At 35.4% G+C, this 22,167-nt stretch overlaps 5 protein-coding genes and 1 pseudogene across 8 annotated transcripts in view; all 6 read right to left on the reverse strand.

Annotated features, from left to right (window-relative positions):
• Window positions 3,628–4,014, reverse strand: LOC104763684. The gene has a single exon (XM_010487028.1). The coding sequence runs from the start codon at window positions 3,955–3,957 to the stop codon at window positions 3,628–3,630; it is 330 nt and encodes a 109-aa protein (XP_010485330.1). The 5' UTR covers window positions 3,958–4,014.
• Window positions 5,230–9,045, reverse strand: LOC104762885. Of its 4 annotated transcripts, none has more exons than XM_010486283.2 (11): window positions 8,597–9,045; window positions 8,363–8,455; window positions 7,997–8,077; window positions 7,731–7,840; window positions 7,503–7,638; window positions 7,305–7,403; window positions 7,040–7,127; window positions 6,403–6,932; window positions 6,083–6,277; window positions 5,648–5,986; window positions 5,230–5,539 (listed from the first exon to the last, which is right to left on the reverse strand). In XM_010486283.2, the coding sequence occupies exons 1-11, from the start codon at window positions 8,924–8,926 to the stop codon at window positions 5,447–5,449; spliced, it is 2,094 nt and encodes a 697-aa protein (XP_010484585.1). In that variant the 5' UTR covers window positions 8,927–9,045; the 3' UTR covers window positions 5,230–5,446. The 4 variants fall into 4 exon arrangements, with proteins under 4 accessions (XP_010484585.1, XP_019095404.1, XP_019095405.1 ...); XM_019239859.1 differs by having other exon boundaries at window positions 5,314–5,539; window positions 7,997–8,073; window positions 8,597–8,918; XM_019239860.1 differs by having other exon boundaries at window positions 5,314–5,539; window positions 7,731–7,884; window positions 7,997–8,073; window positions 8,597–8,918.
• On the reverse strand, window positions 9,737–10,705 carry LOC104762886. Its single transcript, XM_010486284.1, has 2 exons — window positions 10,122–10,705; window positions 9,737–9,943 (listed from the first exon to the last, which is right to left on the reverse strand). The coding sequence occupies exons 1-2, from the start codon at window positions 10,605–10,607 to the stop codon at window positions 9,884–9,886; spliced, it is 546 nt and encodes a 181-aa protein (XP_010484586.1). The 5' UTR covers window positions 10,608–10,705; the 3' UTR covers window positions 9,737–9,883.
• On the reverse strand, window positions 14,761–17,122 carry LOC104762887 (annotated as a pseudogene).
• On the reverse strand, window positions 19,864–20,783 carry LOC104762889. Its single transcript, XM_010486285.2, has 3 exons — window positions 20,501–20,783; window positions 20,264–20,388; window positions 19,864–20,159 (listed from the first exon to the last, which is right to left on the reverse strand). The coding sequence occupies exons 1-3, from the start codon at window positions 20,662–20,664 to the stop codon at window positions 20,098–20,100; spliced, it is 351 nt and encodes a 116-aa protein (XP_010484587.1). The 5' UTR covers window positions 20,665–20,783; the 3' UTR covers window positions 19,864–20,097.
• Window positions 21,457–22,167, reverse strand: part of LOC104762890 (scarecrow-like protein 4) — an 11,881-nt gene continuing 11,170 nt past the window's right edge. The window contains exon 2 of the mRNA XM_010486287.2: window positions 21,457–22,118. Coding sequence (XP_010484589.1) covers window positions 21,871–22,118 — 248 coding nt within the window. The 3' untranslated portion in view covers window positions 21,457–21,870. The remainder of the gene's footprint in view (window positions 22,119–22,167) is intronic.

Below are 22,167 nucleotides of genomic sequence, written 5' to 3' on the forward strand. Positions count from 1 at the left end.
TAGTATTAAACATATGCTATAACAGACAATCGATATATGGACGGCATATATATAGCCAAGCTGAAAAAAGGAGAATTTAAATGTGTCCATTTGTATCTTTTAAGGTAAATATAATATCAGAACGTCAGTGTCAATACTCAATCATCATAAAACTATAACTGAATTTTAAATTTTATGGTCAACTTTTGGCAATTATAATAGTAAGCAAAACAAATACATATTTATACGACAAAATCTAGGCGTGGGGTTTTCGGCAGAGGTCCTGAATCTCACATAGTGCTAGCTCCATTGTTGAATATACCAACTTATACTCGTATTGTACTAAAATTTATTTTTGTTAATTTCACAGTAATAGAACCATGCTTGGTGACAAGAAGGAAAAAAGAAAAAGAAAAAAAAGCACAACCAGCATACTACATATGTATATTTTTCAGAAGCTATCAATTAAATGGAAATCACAAATATGAACGAAAATATATTTTATCTCTGATCCAATCAGAATTTAACTATCGTTTTATTATTTATTCAAAATGGCTATTTATAATTAGTATGAGAATGAAATAGTATAAATTTCCAAAGGCTAATTAAGTTCTACAAAAGCCGCCCTTCCCTGACCACAGAAAGACACTGATGTTAGAAGGACACCTCTCCCATCTGGCTACCTCCATAGATAATATATACAAAAGCTTTATATATACTTTACATAATTTATTAAAGAAAATCATACAAATCTTATAAGAAATCCCGTTTTTAGTTTGTATTTTCAACTTTTACAATCTTTCAGAATATGAAAATTGTGTATAAAGATGGTTGTTGGGAATTGCAATATACTTTCTCATATTTAGTGCTATGTGCATGATTTTTTTTTTTTTTAAAAGAAGACATTTTCTTTAATTTAAAAATTATTAGTTACAAACATGGTGTTAAACAAATTAATACGCGTTCTAAAACTAGTTTGTTATATGCTTCAAAATTGCGATTCCTGAGATGCCCTAGCTAGTTGTATGATCATATTCTTGACTTCTAAAGTATATTATAAAAATTGAACCCCACTCATAAATATAAGATCTTCTCCACTACCAAAAAGGGTTGGTTAACATCAGGTCAGATTTTTAGAAAAAAATTCTTCGTACCAAAAAAATTGTAATCATTATGTATCAACTATATATCAACTATCGTACGTATTTATATCAATTTGGCTTCTAGAACAGTTTTATTATTTTTATGACCATAATTATGCATGTTTCTTTCTCCAATATATTGGAGTATGAGAAAGCACTCTAATATTTGAATAAATACAATGTATGTTTTCTACCTTCTTTAGTTTTTTTTTTGTATATGACATTTTTAAGTATGCGTAAATGTAATTATGGTGTTTGTGGCGTTTGAAACTGATTTTTTCGAAGTCCTTTTTTTTTGTTCTGTATTTTGTATTCTACTAAGTATTGGTAATGCATATGAAAACATACTCTATTTATTTCCGATATAATTTTTTATTATTATTCCGAAATAATTTTTCTATAGAAAGAATAATAAAATCGAACTTATTTGACAGCAATAAGTCAGTTATTTTTTTAAAGATTGTAATTAAATCGATCTTTGGAAGTAATTAAATCATTTATATTACACGTAAAAAAAAAAATCGAAATGTTATTACGAAAATCAGAACACTTAACATATTGAACCAATATGTGAGAAAATTCGCTTAAGATACCTTTAGTGATAAAAATACGTACTTTTTGTCGTATGATAAAATACGCTTAAATGTCGGCATGTGAAAGTTTTATATTAGACACTTGTTCTCCTTTATTTTGTCCGTCCATTTAAAACCATTATTAACTAGTATAATGTGTCCGACAACGCCGCCATGCTTGTAAGAGCATAATATTCAAAAATGTATTAAAGCCCAAAATGATTACTTTCAAGTTTCAAACATATAATTAATCAAAAACGAGTGAGAAAAAAAGTGAGTTCGTGAGTGAGTGAATCAAGTCAAAGGCACCATCGCCATCAACTTAACCACTAACTCCTCCCCTACCACTCACTCTTTCTTTGTTGTCTGTCAGTATTATTATTTTTTAACAAACTATTTTTAATTAGCAAATAGGTCTTAGACCAAATTTTAGATAAATAAATAGAATCTTAGCATATCAAATCAAAAGTGCTTAGTGCAATTCTCAGTGAAAACTAAAAATCAAATCCTACTTAGTTTTTCTTAAGCAAAGTATACTTAATAATAAAATGATGTTTTTAATCAATAGTATTTTTTTTTTTTTTTTTTTGGATAGCTTTGGTTGATTACAGTCATGGATTGTTGATTTTACTTTGATACAACTTCGGTTTTTGATATTTTTCCATTAATAAACATCTGTAGACGCTATATCCCCAAGCTAGGTTATTCATTCTTCTGTTAACATAACTTTCGTTTATGCTAACTATTATCGCTTTTGTATTATAGGCCTTTAGTCATCACAGTACAGTGATAGAATGTATATTATCATCTGCAACTCACCACAAATACCACGAAAAAAAATACATATATAATCACTATGCATCTAGATGCATATGTATTTCCGATCTCCGTAAGCATGACATATGGACATAAAAAGAAGTGAAGAACAATCGAATGATGATTTCCATTATCAATTATATGAAATATACATAAAGTTGAAGGAAAGAAAAACTTGTGTTTAGCTGTAATTCGTGCTATACACTTAGCGTCAGGATATCCCACAATTTTGAATATTCGGGCTATGCAAATAAAAAGTATATGCAGCTTATATAATGACATGTTTGAAAAGTGAAAAGGTTGATGTTTTTTTTATTTGGTTGGTTCCCACACGCAGGGAAGTCCTTTGAAGGGGCCGGCCTACCATGCATAGCCTCTTCGACCACAGATCTTTTCCATTTCAGTTTATTCCTGTATTAAAAAAAACTATAGTTAAGAAACTGTTAGCTATAATTAATTAAAAGAAAAAAAATATAAAGGTGTTTTGTATAGTACGAACAATTATATATAAAAAGAGAAAGCCATTTCATAATGATAACAAGCTAAAAGTCAATACATTTATATAACAATCTCAACCATCAACCTCACGGTTACTATTTAATCATGATTCTTATTTAATAATAACACCAACGTACCAAGAGATATGTGGTCAGTTAGTAAGTCCTAAGTGAACAAATTACTAATAGATACACTCTAATCGCCGCAGCAGCAGTGCCGTTACTTTATCACCATTCAAAATTAACCCAAGAATTACACAAGGCATTGAACTGTATGTATAAAAAGGCATAAGATATTTATTTACCACACCTTTGTAATCGTATCGTATGGTCTTTTTGCATGCGAGCGCACAATTACTAATTATTTGATATATATGTTAAAGCTTTTGCATTATATATATATATATATATATATATATATGTGTGTGTGTGTATAATGTTCTAGGCTGGTTACAAATGATTTGCTTATATATGTAATCGTTTCTATTCAACCACGATCGATTTGAAAAAACATAACTAAATTTATTCCACGAAGCAGATTAAAGAAATTCTGAAACGAACAACATTTTTAATTAGCAACACGTTTATTATTTATACATATGTGAAATTGCATGAAGATGATTAAGTGTGGGGTAAACTATGGCCAATGCCAGGGCTATTGCCGGGCTTTGTAGGCCTGAAATCTTCTGTCCTTTTACCTCCGGATTGTGACGATGGTGGTGGTGGTGGTGGCGGCGGCGAGAACTGCATTGCCTTCTCATCAACCTTGAGATCATTGAGCACCGCCATCATCATCATCATCTTGCTATCATCAGGACCATCATTAATCTTATCATCAGTTTTCATTCCTTTTAGGGTTCGTCCATGGACGCAATTGAACCCTAGAAAAAACACCATCATTAGAAAAACACAAGCGTACAATGTTTTCTTTTGACCCATAGACGATTCCATTGGAAGAAAAATGGGTGATAAAAAGAAAACAGAAAAAAGAAAAAAAAAAACTAGATATCGTTGGTAATAATCNTTGGTGGTAAGGACTCTGAAAATATTAAAGAGTGTGTGATGTGAAGTAACACTTGCTTCTAGGGGGGGGGGGCATTTATATAGAAATTATGCCTGCTGCTTATTGCACATAAATTAATTAATTAAGTCGAGTTTTTATAATTATGATATATTGGTTTATTACAAAGTACTAAAGTAGGTGACAGTGGCATGCTATAATATTCTTCTTCTAAAAATACAATGACCGGTGCAAGAAAAACATGCAAATAGTGAAATCAAATATTTAAATTACGTTTGATAGTACTCTTTTATTTTATTTTGATATAAATATATTAGCATATATAATTTGAGAAATAAAAGTACAAGATTGGCCAGTGTGAGTGGGAATACATAACCAAATTTGATAAAATAACTCAATAGTATATACTTTCTCCTTTTCAAAATATAGGATGTTTTAACTAAACACACATATTAAAAAATAACTATTTAAAAAAAAATAAAACAATTGTTTAGCATAATAGAAAATATGAAATTGATCTAAAAATTGCATAGAAATTTGATCATATATTATGAAAACAAAAAATATTTCTCTAAACATCATATACATATCATGAAATGGAGAGGTATAATTTACGTGTCTGAAACAAAATTAAAGATATCATACATTCAAAATGTTTGATTAAATAGAAAACGTTAAGGTTTTCATTAAAAAAAGACAGAGCCAAAGCTTTTGCTTTACAACCTTAAAGTTGGTCCGACTCCGAATCAAAGCCCTAGCGGTTCGGAGGCCATACAGTCTCCAATTAGGCAATTAATTTACCTCTTAATTATTATTTTTCCTTTTCCGTCATTTTTTTTGAGTTTTTATTTGCTTCTTTAATTGTGCTTTTTCCCTTAGTACTTTTAATATTTTTGTTAAGCTTCCCATTCCAAGTAATAACATTAGATAATAAAATAAATGGGAAAGATTAACACAGGGAAAGATCACCACAAGATAGGGCCTCTACTCTATGACATACGACACTGGATGTCCAAATTACCACACTCTTCTTTTAGACATGTTCGTCGTGAAGAGAATACTGCAGCAGATAAGCTATCTCGTCATGCTTCTTTGATGAATCATATGTACAAGTCTTTGATGTAATACCAAATTGGTTAACTAACAGTTTGTAATACTCTTTTTTCAACATAAATAAAGTCAGATGTTAAAAAAAAACAAAAAACAAATGGGCTTTTATCAAGGCCCATATCTGCAGCCATCTTTTATTTTTCATTGCTAAAACTTTTTTTTTTCTCTTTTTTTTCACAAGTGTATCTGTGTCAAGTTAAGCTCATGTACAAACACAACAAATGCAGAAATGAATAAACCAATAATATAACTCATCCAAATTTAAATAAACCGGACACGGTTCTACTCGGTCTAGTCGGGTTTGGTTTTTTAACCAAAAAGTTGCTGAATCACAGCCTCTGCGTTTCCATTGTATTGTGATAGAAGTTCAATTGCATCAGACCTCGGCAACGCCAGAAATTCCTGATACCATCTCTCTCGTCACTATATATAATATCATGTGACCAAAATCCAAAACGAAAAAAAATATAAGAAACTGATCCAAAAGTCTTAAGGATCTTGAAAACGTACCATTACTTTAAGAATTGCACTTTCTTCCCACAAAGCTTCTCTCGACGAAGTCTGAGTCATCATCAAGCGGCTGCTTCCACCATCTTCTGATGTCATGGTGCTTGAAGAAGTCGTCGTGACTTGAGACGACAAGTTTGTGTTGCTAGTTCTATTTGATCTTGATGTGATACCACCGATCAAATCAGTGTTCACTTCTTTCAATGAATCTATCTTCAGGAGATTGTTGAACCGGTCTTTACACATCTGAAGCTTGAACCACTCAGTATGCGTGTGAAGCGTCGCTTTTATTATTTTCATTAGCTTTGGTTCTTCGATCCCAAGCCTTTTACCGATAGAAACCTTAAAAAGAATTCAGAAACAAACACGAGTTGTTCGTTAATCTTTCTTTCATCAGACAAAACCGGAAGAGATCAAAGCTCAAAACATTGTTGTTACCTGTAGCGTATTTGCCAAATCATTCAAAGGCAAATCTTTGGGTGTGGTTCCGTCCGGTTTAAGTAAAACTAATAAAGTCTCCTTTAATGTCTTCAGTAAAGACTGGTCATTGGCTGCTAAGGGACCTAAGTGAGAGCATGCAACCTTTAGAGCTCCATTGTGATCACCAGCACTCACCAGCTTCAGAAATTCAACCTGCACATGTTACATGTATATATAAAAACAGGTTTATCTTCTGTTACTAAGCAAAACGAAGAAGTTACAAACAATATCTCTTGGGGGAATATACAGAGAACTTTAAGTTGTTCTTGCACCCTTACCTGCTTAAGATGGAATAGTAAACCAGGATTTTTTGAGAAAAAATCTGGATCCATGGTGCTGATTTCGAAAATAGCTTCGCCTGCCATTCCTCTGCTAACCAGTTCCTTCAGTGCCAAGGCTATCTCATACTTGTCCTCTATAGGGTTTATGCCTGACTCGGACTTGGCAAATGAAATACCAGGAAGACAATCCATTTCAGCAGTACGCCCACACCATCTTTTGCGTTTATTCCTCTCACTATTCAAATGGGATCTAATTCTAATAACAGCTCTTGTATTTTCACATTGATTTGACCAGCTAGTGCTGCAATCTGCACAAGCGCTGGTTGGTTCGCTGCCGTAACGTGTGCCAACATCACCTCCTTGTTCGCTAAACATTTCAGTGTCATCAAGCATGCTCTTGTTGCTATAATTCTCAATATCTGAATGTTGACTCGTGTTGAGATCTATTTCCGAAGAACAATCTCTTGATAAGCTGCGGCCCACCTCCGACTGGTTGCGTTTGGCAGGACTTGTGATCATTTGCATCTCTGATTGAAAATTAAACCGATCAGAAATTCATTAAAGCCAAAAAAAAAAGAACAAGAGATAGAATCATGAAAAAGGATCTTGAAACTGCCTAGGGTTTATCACCGACCTGAATCCACAATACCCCTGTATATGCAGTACTCCTTAACAAGTTCATCGAGAACCGAAACATCTAATCGCATCCTGCACAATTCATTCTGCAAGAAGTAGACGCAAGAATTAGGCCGCAATGCAGATATATAAACTTACACAAGAATAATAGTAAGTAAATCTAGTATAAAACTTAAGCCCAAACTAGTGTGTTTGCAAGAGATACCACTTAAAACAGTGTAATGATGATAATTGAGAATAAACGTAGAACGGAGGATTGTAACCTGGAATGCCTGGAAAAGGTCACCTTTGGCAAATTTCATGCTATCAACAGCACCTTGTCTAGTGAGCTCAACCGCATGAGCAAGAGCCTGTATGTCCACCTGAAATATGATATTAAAAATCAGTACAATGCGTGTAGTAGATACAACAATCACATTTCAATTACAAGATGATCAAGGAGCTAGCTGCGTGTTGTTAACCTCATCAAACGGTGGTACTTCATACATGCTTACAGGAGGAGTGGCTGGTGCGTCACGTTCCTCCAGGAGCAGTCTATGAGTGAGATCAGAAACTGCGGAGGAAATTCTTTGGTGAAAGCAAAATCCTTTATGTATGCTGGTAAAGGGAGAAGAAAGGATTAATCAGAGTAAGCGAGAAAGAACACAAGAGATAATAACAGTGTTGAAAAAAGGAATATAGCCTCTTACCTGATCAGATATCTTAGTGTCATGGAGAAAACTGGATCATATGCTTGTAAAGAAGCTCTCAGAACAGATGACATCAGTCCAGCCATTTCATACCTTCTTTTCTCTGCCCACTGTAGAACAGAAAGCGCATTCCTTATAATCCAAAATACAAATTCTGCATGATGTATAAGCAGCGGTTCAAAAAAAAAAACATAGGACATTCTGTGCCCGCAATATCAGATAATATCCTAAGAAAAGCAAAACAGCAGAAAGGTGGTGAAGAATACCTCGTTTGCTACTGGAGAGGTTAGGTCATTTTTATCATAGATGAGTGCAAGAAGAACATGCTTGAATTCCTCATAAGCTTCCTTGAGATATATAATACGCAGAGGTCAGAACTTGATAGATTGAGAAGTCAGGAATAAGAAATCAAAACCTCGATGACGAATCAATAGAATAAGATAGATATAAAAAGAAGGTTGTTTATTCTATTTTTAACTACATATACGCATTAGCAGTGACAGTAAAATCGGAGCTAAAAGCATACACACACAAAGAGAGCAAAAGAATCTAAGAAAACATAAAATTAGGATACGAAAAAATAAAAAAAGAGAGAGAGATTCAATATAATTAAGAAGGGAGCCAAGGAGTACCGGGTAAGCATCAAGAGCACAGGGAGCAACACAAGTCCTCAAGCAAGCAATTGCAGCCTCATGTGTTCCTTTTCTCAGCAGCTCAATAAATTGCTTCACAGGGAGAAACAAAATTGGTTTTAAAATCGATCCTAGACATACATACATACATACAATCCTATCCAAAAAAAAATATCCAGGAACCCTAACTAAGAAACGAACCAAATACACGGATTGAGGAGGAGATTAACAGACCTGTTTCTGGAGGCGAAATAGAATACGATGATCATCGAGGACGAAAGGAGCGTGGGAGCGAAGGATGTCGATGGCGGTCTCAATGTCACCGGATTCAATCGAGTTTCGGATCCGGCGAATGATCAATCTGGAGTGATAAGACGAAGAGGAAATAGAAGGAGAGGAAGGAGACGATGATGATGATGGGGATGAAGATGAATTGGTGGCGGCGGAGGCGGAGGCGGAGGCGGAGGCGGAGGAGTCGTCTTCGACCAGGTTTTCAGAGCTAACGAAATCGATGATGAGAGCATCAAGCGCCTCCCAATTCACAGGAGGTGTGTTGGAATCCATGTGGTATATTAGTTTGTCTATCTCTACCTCGATCTTCTCGTGTCGGCGCCCGCGAATATGCCGGCGATCTCAGAGAGCGTGGGATCGATCTCTTTTGTCTTGTGGGTGAAGAAGAAGAAGAAGTCGTGAGGAAGAAAAACAATTTACAAAATCTAAACCCATATAATAATAATAATTAATTAATGCCACGTGGCATTTTCATAGATTGGATTTTATTTTACACTGAAATCTATTATTATATTAAAGCACGCACGCGCATTTATTTATTATTTTCCTATGGGTCGCAACTGCTAAATAAAAAGCCCAAACTGGAAAATTCATACTGAAGTCTCTTTGGTCCAATGATATGTTGGGAGGTTACCCAAATATTTTTATAAACATCTTAATCTAAGCGAAGGTTTAGTTTAATATTTGTAGATATATTTTTTAGACTCATTGAATTTACTCTAGTCAGTGTAACCCCATCATATTAAACTTTTAACTGCGAATACTAAAACTTTTCGTATGCCTATGATGAATCTCTGATGCATTAGTAGTAGATAATGCAGTCAGCGAGAGAGAAATTGAACTTGAGTGGTAGTAAAACAAATGGTCAGACAAGAGATCTTTAAATTAAGACCAAGACAAAAACACAGATATATGCATTAGTACTTCAATTTAAAAAACTGGAAATTAAAATTTCTGAACTACTCACTCACACTCTGTTAACTTCCATAACAAAGACTGAAAGACAGATCTAATAATAATCCTCACCCGTTAATGAAATAGACTATCTCAGTAAACAACACATAACTGCCTTTTTCTTCTTCATTTTTTTTTTTTTTTTTTAATGACTTTTCAGATCTAAGATTAACATAAATCGAAACAATTAAAAATCTGGAAGCAACCATTGTTCCTAAATAAATAAAATAAACATAGTGAAAACTTTTTTTCTTTTTTCTTTTATCTCTATTAGCTCTACATACTCTTCTTCATCTCCCTGCTGCAACTTGACCCTTCTCTTCCACCCATTGCTTCCTAAAAATTTCAGGAAAAAAACAAAAGTATACTTTTACATAATCCAATTAAGAGAGAAACAACAACTAATTACACGACTTTCATCGGCACAGTGAATGAAGAAAAAGTCGATCTTTTATTTTCTTATAACAAAACCCAATTAGTTAATTAAGCCAGAACAGAGAGAATAATAAAGTACCTGAGATTGTTTGTTATTGTTAATCATATGAACAAATCGTTCTTCATTGTTCTTAGACCCAACATGGGCCCTCTTAAGGCCCAAAAGCCCTTTCCACCTTCCCTTAGAAGAAGAAGAAGAAGAAGAAGATGAGAAGATGGGTGGCTTGAGAGAGAAGATGTTGGTAGCATCACGTGGTGGACCTGCTTCATCTTCGTCTTCTTCAACGAGAAGCTCTTCTCTCAGTGTTCTCTGGACTTGATTGGTTTCCTTGAAAGGCAAAAGCTTTCCTTTAGAGAAGAGTTCATCAGCTGGCATCATCGTGTAGTTTGAGACTGAGAACTCGAAATTATCAGAAGAAGAAGAAGAAGAACCCTCTGGTTTAGAGAGAGGGCTTGATCTCGTCGTCTTGGTCGTCTCAGGCCTAATCTCAACGAAATCGTTAGAGAAAGAGATTCTAGGACTCATACCACCACCATTGGAGTTGTACATTTCTAAGCATGCCATTAGAGAGACAGAAGAGCTCGTTTGTGTCGAATTATAAACTCACTTTAAGGACTCTTTCAGACGGACAGAGAGAGAAAAAAGAGAGAGAGTTAATTCTGGTAGGGACAGTCAAATTGCACAGAGAAGCCTTGTGTGCAGTAAAGGGTATTATATACTACTCAAATTTCTCATTTTTAGTTTCTTCTTATGCACAAAGGATCAATGATGAAGCCATAATAACCAAAAATAATAGTTTAATATATTACTATATATATATATATATCTTGTTTTTCATTGAAAAAAAAAATTTAACAGTATTTTTTTCTTTATTGTGAAGGAAAATATTCATTGATTGTTTTTTTATTTTATTAATATAATTAGTTTATTATTTACTGTTTGGACAAAAAAAAATTTAATAATTTATTTATCATCAAACCAATCTGTACAGTACTTGAGCGCTGGTGATGTCTTGGACACGTGTCAATTAGCTGTTCGGCTATTGGAATTTTGGACAAAAAAATAGGCCCAAGAATTTTGGCTGAGACACGCTCCCATACAGTTGCTTACATTTACAAAAAAAATAAAAATAACACATGCAGCAGCAGCAGCACCTGTTTCATTTATTTTTCTTGTTGGGATAAATATTTGCCATTGGGTTAACATATTGTGTACACTCTTAGTCTTAACTGCAACAATTATTTTTATTTTAGCTTTTAATATTATCTTGGATAATATGAAGTGATATGCATTGCCAAAATGCCAGGTCGTGTACATCAGTACATATGACAAGATATTTTGTCATAAAGTAATAACTGTGTTTTTTCTTAATTACCGAATTAGTTAACAGAAAACAAAATGTCTTCCATTTAAACGGTAACTAGTGGCTTCACTTATGTCAAAAAAAAAACAAAAAAGGCTAAGCAAAGTAGTAGATGAAGAACATTAATGTTAAGAAGTTGCGAAAAGTCTCTGACTTGCTTTATATATATATATATATATATATAAAGACAAATACACACGTACACATAGATAAGTATAAATCATATACTAGTATAAAGTTTCTACGGGGGATCAATTTGAAGGCAATTTAGGATGATTCCGAGAGGCCTCCTTAATATAGCTTAATATTATACATACTTGCTTATTACTATTGAACTAAATTGTCGTAGTATAGTTTTATACTAATGTTTTTTTTTTCTTTTTCAAAAAACACAGAGGGGAACATATTTAATGAGTATTCAGTAACAGGTTATTATTAATTACGAAAAATATAAATGGTCAACCTGCGCATTTACTTTCAGTTTTTTTTGTTTTCTTTTCTAGTGGTTAATGGAAATATCCGCTCCTTGGGTTAGTTTATTATTCACTTCTATGAAATGAAGAGCATCGGGTATATAATCGTGGGTCCAAAACAAAAGATTCAAATTTGAATAATTGATAAAACTTATAGTATATATTAGAGAGCAAAAAATATGAAAAGAAATGAGGGGGAAAAGATATAAAAGGAAAGTGTCATAGTAGCCAGATTTGGAGAGATGGCATCTCTTCCACGGAAGTGCCTTTGAAAGCTACGTCACTCTCTTTTTCTCGTCAATACGCAAAAAAAACAAAGGGTAATCAATGAGCCTCTGGGACAGCCAGAGTGTCTCTTCTCGTATATCTATCTATCTTCTCTTGCAATAAATTTTCGACCAAAGATTGTTAAATTCGTCAAAGCATGCATCCTCCTTTGTAGTCGTCTGTCTATATGTGATTTCTAATAATTAGTACTATCTTATTATCTAAATACTAATATCATCCTCCTTTGTTTATTTTTCCTTAAATTAAAAAAAAAAAAGAAAGGAAAAAATACGAACCATATATAAATCTCGCTCTTGCAGCATTGACTGTGGTTTTGACTCAATAGTGAAAAGAAAGGTTTATATTAGCTGGCGATGCCGACCATTTCGCCTGACCCTTGCATGTGCTTCTCTTCTGCATCTCTCTCTTTCTATATATATTACTATTTATTTTACACACACTACTCTTTACTCTTATATATTAGTTGCATGTGTATATTTTTACAAGTATACACACACAATAACAGAGAGACCCAAGAATATTGCTATTACTGACGTGAATGTAAGAGTAGTAACCAGCGTGGGTATCTTGGTCTAGTTAAGTGTGAAAATTACATTTTAATCATATCAAAGCTGTTGGTGCAGAATTTATCATCCCTAACATACCAATCTGAACCGAAAAGATAAATCGATTATTTAACTGAGAATCCGGTTAAAGGTCCTAATTGATTATCTACTTAGGGCATGTTTGGACAAGGAGACCCAGTCCCAGAGATGGAATGTCGACTTCCCAATTCGCCTGATGGCCGACTTGAAGAAGAAGCAGTAACTTTCTATATTTTGGTTCAGGCTGTAGGGAAAGTTGACATATTATGTAATCTAACAAAACTGTATAAAAGGAGGGAGACTCTTTCATTGTAGATCATCTTGCAATTAATAAAAAAAACCCTAGTTCTTTAAATCTCTTGAGAAACCCGAACTTTTTCCCCAAAAAATTTTAATTCATGTCTGTTCTTGAGCTTTAATCCGATTCATTGAAAGATTTTTTAAGTAAATTTATTTCTCCATCAAACAAATTCATTAAGTGAAACCTAGTTTCTACAAAAGCCATCGCCTCCTCCTCTTTACTTTAGTTATCTATCTATTTGTCTTGTACGTATTAAGGTTAACATCACATTCACATGAGCACGTTAGAAGCTTCTATTTTGCTCCCATAGACTAGTTTCTTATCACTTTATTTATGATTAACTCGTAGTAATATTATTTTTGATGGAGCATCTTCTAGCCCTTCTACTTACTCTCAAAATACTTTTGATGTAATATCTTCTTATGAACCATCATCCTGTTTCTGTTAAACTATTTGAAGTCAAAGAGGACATTGGTTGTCAATCACATGGTTCAGAGAACGCTTTTCTCAGGTGATGAGTGGCAAGTGGGTTTATGCCACGTTTCGTTTTCATTATAAAGCCTCTCTCTCCTGCTCTCATCCGCATGACTGGTCAAAGATATAGTTCTCTGTTATTTTCCGAAATAATTGATTGATATTTTTGGAAATACTCCAATACTAGATAATTTGGTTGACAAAGTTTGTTTTTTTTCCTTGTAGAACTTGGAATTTTTACCTTTATAATAAGAGCCTAAATTCCAAATGCTAAATCTTATTATTTTATGCTCTTACATCCCAAAAAATTATCCACTCTTCAAATAAAAATTGAAATTTATGCACTAACAGTCCCATTTTCATATGGGATATATATCCAGGCCTCGGTTTCTTTCAATGCAGTTTCACAATTTTTAAAATGTCTTAATTAAAGTACGACAAAAACTTTCTTTTATATTGTAAAGCTTTGTCATTCATGCTTTCATAATAATTTTTTAAGAAAACAAATCTTTAGAAACATTTAAGCATCATAAATATATTAACATATTATGAAAATATTGCTTGTATATATGTTTTAATTAGGTATATTTACTCCTCTATAAGAGATTCTAATTTTTTTTTGTCCTTGGGAGGATGTTATTACTTATTAGTAATATAGTGCGTGTGGTATTAACCACGTAAAGGATTTGTTTATTCTTAATTATTATTGAACTTTTTTTTTAAGTTTATAGTTGGACGATATGATAATGCACGATAATATATTTTTGGGTCCATAAAAATGTAATTACTAATTAATTCATCGAAAGCTGTTCACAGGGTACTACGGAGGCGTACGTGCGGGGTTACAATTGTTTTATTTAAAAAATTTACAAAGCAACGAATAAGAAATTTCTTCGTAGTTTTGTACTATTAATCAGCGAGTAATTAAATTAGTTTTTAACTTAATACCACCGATAAGATAAGTAATTTTAAAATTAAAGTCTTCAAAATGGTCGGCTTCGATTAAGCTGACAAATGGAAGCAATGAGCTGTCGAGAATTAGTTGGACTATGTGCTGCATATCTTCCACTGACCATATACGATCTTCCTTTATTACAGTACTTTACTTTAATGCTTTTCTAAACACTAACAAAAGCTTATTGTGTTTACTACTAGCACATTGTAAATTCTCAAGGCCCCCTTCAGAGAACATCTGTAGAATTGAAATGGCCCAAATATTATAGCCCGTACTACGTCAAGAAGTTTTTGTTTTTGTTTTTTTTTGTTTTTTGCATGTTGTGGGTTCCCTCAAGAGTTTTACTTCATACACAAGGAACAAAAAAAGGAAAAGAAGACTGAACTAATCTAATCTCCTGCAGCGACTTTCACACACTAGGAGATGATCTTGTCTCTTCGTATCGGTTTTTGGACTTCCTTGACTCTGTACCAAAGTACATAAGCTTAATCCGTTGGAGATCTTCCGTAACTTCTATCATTGTAGGCCTCATGTTTCTATGAAAGGATAAGCAGCTAAATGCCAGTTCAGCTAAGTTGTGGATAGAGGCAAACATTTTCGGATCGTTGTCTGTTTTTAAGCAGGGATCGATGATATCTACCATACGCCCTCTTCCTATCCTGTCGATCGCAAGAGAGGCTAGATTCACTTCGGTGTAGGGACGAGTAAAGTCTATGACTTTAAAGCCTGAGATGATTTCCACGAGGACAACACCAAAGCTATACACATCGCTCTTGTCCGAGAGCTGAAAATCTTGGTGATATTGAGGGTCTAAGTATCCTGGAGTGCCTTGCGGAGCCGTGGAGATATGAGATGCTTCGAAATCGGTGGACATGCCGAGCCTAGAGAGTCCGAAATCCGAGATCTTGGAGTTGAACTCGAAGTCGAGGAGAATGTTGCTAGATTTGATGTCCCGGTGGTAGATAGGAGGGTTTACTGAAGAGTGGAGATGTGCGATTGCGTTTGCGGTTTGAGATGCAATGGCGAGACGGAGCGGCCAAGAAAGCGGTGTTTGGCCTCTCTCGTGTTGTAAATGCTGAGAAAAGCGTTCCGTTTGGCATGAACTCGTAGACTAGAAACAGTTCTCCATCGGCGATGCAACAACCTAAGAGACGTACTAGGTTCGGGTGGCTCACAGAGGAAAGAAGCTTAATCTCGTTCACGACTTGGTCAATGCTCGTAGTGTCTTTACGTCTGAGACGTTTTATAGCTACCGATGAGCTGTTAGGGAATTCGCCAGCGTAGACTGTTCCGTATGCTCCAGTTCCGAGCTTGTTCTTGTCAGAGAAACTATCAGTAGCTTTCTCAATCTCTTTGTAGGTGTAGAAAGGAACGCTGGAGTTTCCGGCTAGCTCGCAAAGCAAGCGATTCGTGACTGATGATGTTGTTGTCAATGACGCAGGTCGCTTGTGTCGGAAGATATACGTAAACATCAAGACCGCCAGTACTAAAACCCCAACCAAAACCCCTGCTATGTAACAAAAAAAACACAAAACACTCAACTTTTCGAGACTTCACTAAACCGAATAATATGATTAGAAGTTTACTTACCAGTACCAAAAACTACGAGCTTGCGTACTCCTCTGTGTTTGGCAACTAAAATCATGAAAGAGAATTTATCTTTATTCCGCGAATTTTGAAAAAGTCAAGTCTATTTTTTTCCCATTTTGGGTACGACAGTCCACGTGTCCATGTATGATTAGTTCTTATATGTCGGTAAAAAATTTGAAAAAAAAAGAAAGTTAAAGACGGGAACGAACCTAATCGGCGGCAACCACCAGGCACGGTGAAGGCTTCACCGGTAAAACCATCACGACAAGTGCAGCGATGACCAAATCCACCGTCGGCGAGTTTGACATCCGTACAATCAGCGTTCTCCGAGCAGTTGGCGCTATTACAACTTTTCTGAAGCCACCAATCAAGCTTGAGCCTACCCAAACTGAACGAAAACTCCGATATAGTATTCTTGGAATCAGGCGTAATCGAAGAGAACCAATACTTACATCCGCTTCGGTTCAAAACGTCTCCGATACTCATCACATCGGCGGCAGTTGTTGTATTCGTCGTCGTGACTCCGTCGAGACAAGTAACCGGAGATTTGCATCTGCTGATATTTAACCGATCCTCTACGAATTTACGGCGGATTAAACAATTATACGACTGTTCCTTCTTGCATCCTTGGACGAGAATTATGTTCTGTAGATACGACGGAGCCATGCTTTCCCGGAAGAGCTGCCCTATGTTACCGATCTTGCGTTTGCAAACCGGCGGGACTGTGACGTATATGTTGGAGTTGGTTACTTCCTGTACCGCGAATTCGCCGATTACCGCATCTCCGGTTATCTTAGAGCAGTTGAATCGGATCGGATAACCGTCGGAGAAACCGAAGGGATAACGCAGCGAACCGGTCTGGCACTTAACCGAACCGGTGGTTTGTGCAGCGATGGCTAGAGTGGTTAAGAAGAAGAGGAAGACGAGATACGGTTGGCGAGTTTCTACCATGGAGAATAAAAAGGAAGAAGAAGATGATGATCGATTGTCCTAATAAATGTAATGTAATCATATTTATGTTTGTTTGATTGTTTCGTTACCACCGGTTTGAGTTGACCTGTATCATTTTGTTCAATGTTCAGACTAATCGTATATCGACTACTAGAGAGAGCTGATGATAAGGGGCAGTCTTGTCATTTGGTCTCAACGTTCCCTAATCAATTTACTAAGACCATGTGCATCGGTGTAGTTTTGGGCCGTCCCTCGTTATTTTTCGTTTAAAAATAAATAAAAAAAAGCCCAATTCAGAAAAAACGTCTCTTTATTTGGGACGTTTTTCGTCCGTCTACTTGGACGCGTGGTATGTTCTGATTGGTTGAAGATTTTTTATAGGGTTAAAATAAAAGAAGACAAATTTCTCCCGGCGACGGTTCTGTGTCGATCTTCTCTCCCGGTGACGATCCGATCCGATCTTCTCTCCCGGCGACGAATTCCCGTAGCTGGTTCCGCGCGACGATCCGATTGGTTCCGGTTCGAGAATCTCGTCTCTTGCGTGGTGCCGTGCTGGTTCTAATGGGCTGCCTTCTGGTCGTTTGTTTTCTTCTAGCATCGATGGCTCCATTTCTGAATGGGATCTTTTCGATTTGAAGCAGAAGGTTTTAACATCTCTCAACGTCTCATACTTCAGGTTCTCTTTTTTACAATGTTTTTTTTTTTTTGTCGTATTTAGATTTTTGTTTAAATGCAGATTGTGCTGGAGTCAATTGGAATCTCAATCTGGCAAATGGCGTTGGCTCCGGTTAATTTACCCTCAGTTGATGTAGAAGGTAAAGCTAAAGAGATTGAGAATGGATACTTGAGTGAGAAATCGAATGATGAGGAAGAGAGTGGTGGAAGTGAAGAAGATGATGATTCTGACTCTGATGAGTTTCATGAGCTAGTATCAGAGGATACATATAGGCTCCTTGCTGCTTCTTTCTTTGAGGTACATAGGATGATGATGTTTGACTTTTAACATTGTTTGCTGCACAAAGGTGATGTCAATACCCTTGCAACATGGTATTCATTCAATTGGTTTGTTACCTTGATGCAGTCATATAAGGCAAAGATATCAGATTTTGGATTGGCGAAATTAGGTCCTTCCGCGAGTCAATCTCANCAGTCTCCCATGTCTCTGATCTTGTTGGCCCTGTAAGTAAAAACTCATCTTTTATGTAGTAGATTATCAGACTTTAGAGGTGTAGTAGAGTTTCTTATATATCTTGGATTTGTGATCTGGTAGGAGGAATGTGTGTACGCAAAGAAGAGAACTAATGTTATCCCAATCATTGAGGATGCTAGACACCCTGCTAAGTACAAAATGCTTGTAGGAATGGTTGATGTTATCTTCTCTAATGATGCTCAGCCAGATCAGGTTTGGTTCTTTTGTATATCTAACAGTGAATGTCTAGCTTTACCAAATAGCATTATGTTTGCCCTTTGCTTAAAAATGGTGTTTTGATAATGGCATATGATGATTCTTACTTGGATTCCCCTTCAGATCATTATGGGTGATGCAAACTCCAAGTTTCTGATGCTTAAGAATATCTTGTTTCGTTTTTTTGGTTTTTGACTTAGTAACCAAAGTAAAAGCCTTAACCTACTATGGAATTTATTTTCTACAATCTCTTTTTCTAATCAAGTACCATCTTAAATTTTAAAATCAGTCTTTATTTCTCGGTTTTGGTTTTTTGGATGTATAACCTAGTTGCCATGAGTTGTCTTACAAAGTTGTGAATTATGAGACGTTGCTACAGGTACTACAACGTCTCGTCTTCTTCTTGGTCCTATTGGTTTTCATCACAATACGGGTTATGTGAACATGTTGGTACAGAGAGCTGGAGATCGCTTTAACGATCCTTTCGTTTTCCCCATAGTTTTCAAAGCTTGTGCTAAGCTCTCGTGGCTGTTTCAAGGTAAGTGTATCCAAGGGAGTTTGTTGAAGAGAGGGTTTGAGTCTTTTGTTTCTGTGGGGAACTCGATTGCTGACTTTTACATGAAATGTGGAGACTTGAGCTCTGCGATACGAGAGTTTGATTGTATGACTTGGAGAGATTCTGTTTCTTGGTTTGGTAGATGTGTTTGTGTGCAATTCATTTATTGATATGTATGCCAAAGGATATAATGTTGATTCAGCATTTAGAGTATTTGATGAGACTATTTGTAGAAACATACACCAATGGTCATACTAAAAATAAGAACCTTTCAAAATAATATTATTAAATTTGAGGGACCAAAAATATGGGGACACCAATGCCCATGCTCTAAGATGATTGATTTAAATGAAATTGTCCCCAGTTTTCATCTATAACTGCAAAAGATATCATGGCACTATTTCAACTTCCATCGATATTAAACACAAATTAACGTGTAAATGGAAATAAAAGTCAGTCCAACTATTTATTGGTCTTTTTGAACTAAGTCCCATTGGGTCATTGAGCAACATAAATGTAGAACACTGAACACTAAAGTCTTATATTTAGCCGTAAAGATGATAACTGAAAACTTGTTTGACGAATGTGGACTCCCCCATTACTCTTCAAACTTGTAAGACGTTACTATACTTGCATAATTTACGAATACAAGAGTTATAGGATCCAATATAATCTTAAGTTAAAATCAGCGTAGAGTTCTTACTTAAAGATGTTATCAAAGTTATAGCCTTGTTCAAGTTGCTAACTTTAATGTGGTAGCTTCGGACTCAAAATCTGAAAACAGATTAATATTCATTGCTGACGTTTTCTAAGACATTGCTATCTGCTGATGGTCCAACTAAAAAAAAAATATTGAACCGTAGATTTTTGTTCATCAATAAACAAATTAAACGTAGTCAAAAGTTCAATAATCAACCAAAACGCTACATATTCAACGAGTGTTACATAAGGTGACAAGGATGACAAAAACAAACACGACAAAAAGTTACGTGTCAAAATACGCAGTCAAGGAAACGAAACTCAAGCCAGAGTGTACACAAAGTACAGAGCAAAAGTCCGATTTATTTAAAGCAAAATAACATAAAAGTAAATCATTCCTCTTCAGCAATGAGATTTATGTCTGGTTTCTTGCTTTCTCCTTCTGATTCGCTTCACTACCTTGAGTTTTGTCATAATCTTCAAAATCGAGAACACATACATACATAATCTCGTTAACATTCCAAGTGATATCTAAATTAAGAACTACTGTGCTTATTTATAATCATCAAAAAATTGATTACCAGGGTGATTCTCATGGACCTCGTTATCCTTTCGAAGAGTTTGATTTCCTCCATAGGTTCCTCCAAACCCTTCTTCATCAGACCTCGTCGCGTACCCTTCTCCAAACGAATGCGACATCACGTCACTGTTTGTTCCATCAAAGTAAAAAAGACGAAGGAAACAAAAAAAAACATTAGCATAATATCCAAATTAACGAATCACAAACTATTATACATGTACAGTGGAACGAGACAAACCCTGTTTTCTCGTTTGGATTTTCAGGCTTTTTATCCATCTTTTGCTGATCAGGAGCGGTGGCGAAACTAACTCGAGTGACTTTGCGGCCTAATCGAGATGGTGGCGAGAAGAGAGAGACGGTATTAGAGGGTAGTGATCGGATGGTCTTAAACGCGTTGATCATTTCTCAGCTTCTCGAGGTTTCTTGAGGCTTAAATTTATAGAGCAAGTAGTTTTTAGTCGTACGAGACGATAAGTAATTTTAAAGATCAAACCTTTTACAGTAGGTTACGATATTAAGTACTGGGTTTTGAACTTTTAAAAAAGGTTAAACACGTCAGGATTAAATTCTTAAATAAGCGTCCCTGTCTACCGACATAATCGTACGTCGGTGTATTGATCAGAGTTAGCCTCGTGGAACTCTAGTGACAGATGGCGGAACAAAGCATCGAGTTAAATACGCGTTTGTCAGAACTGCGACATGTGTTGAGCGCTGCGTTGGGTTCAGATTTCTATGACAAAACCTTTTTTACCACCAATTCGGGCCATCAAAAATATTAAAAGGGCCAAGTAAGTTGGGCCGGAACACGTCGGCCAGGACATCGAGAGGAAAGAGTGTGGGAGCCACATGACCGTTGAAGATGATGGAGTGGATGACGTGTATGTGACGTATGTCATCATATTGGCACACTCACCAAGAAAAAAATGAAAGACTGACACTGAAAGACTCAAATAGAGCAAATCTGGGAACTTTGTCATTTTATCTTTAATTAACAACCAAGAAACAAAAGAAAGATAGATAAGAAAGAAGTTGAAGTTTGCTTTATGGCGAAAAGAAAATGACACTTAGAAAACATAATTTGTATTAGCTCCATAAGTTGTACTGTATTCAGATACTTTTTATAGTTGTAGTCTTGTAGAGATAGATTAATATATCAAAACTAGATTTCATATCCCTTTTAAGCAAAATTACAAATGAAAGAGTAACTACAAATATTGTTGGCTTTCACCTTCCTAATCTTGAGAAATAGTAGTAGTTACATTTCAAACAGATGACTAGAACCACTCACTTTCACAAATTAAAAATGCAGACCAGTTTAAATTATCTAAAGAGATATGATGACCAAGACGACTAAGAACAGCTTTCAACCACCTACTTCGCAAATCCAAATATGAAAAATAAACACACACATAAGGATTCAAAGAAAGTAAAAACCTACCCATGAAACAATTCAACATCCAAACTAAAAACCAAAACACACTATAATAAAGCAAACCATAGCGTATATTAACAATTGAATATTTTTGTTGTCTAACCAAAAAGTAATAACATTCTGAAACAAAACAAAACAAAACTAAAAAAAAAAAAAGCCGGGTCGGTTCGGTTCGGTTATCGCCAAGAAGAAATAGTGAGGAGAGGCAAATCATTCCAGGCCAAAGAGACGAAGCCTGGCTTAGACTCAACGATTGAATACAAACTGCTGTAGTTGTAATTCCATAACAGAATCTTGGCTTGGCTCACTGCGTAATTACTCAGCTTAACCGATTCAAAACCGGCATTCTCCATTAATACCCGCCATTGCTCTTTCTGCTCCATTCTTTCTCTATGAATTCCGGTTTTCTCCGGTCCGATCAAACCCGAGATTCTCCGTCCGAACAGTACTCGCTCCACTCTCACTCTCTCTTC

The sequence above is a fragment of the Camelina sativa genome, chromosome 18 (genome assembly GCF_000633955.1).
Source record: "Camelina sativa cultivar DH55 chromosome 18, Cs, whole genome shotgun sequence".
In the NCBI taxonomy this organism is placed as follows: domain Eukaryota; kingdom Viridiplantae; phylum Streptophyta; class Magnoliopsida; order Brassicales; family Brassicaceae; genus Camelina; species Camelina sativa.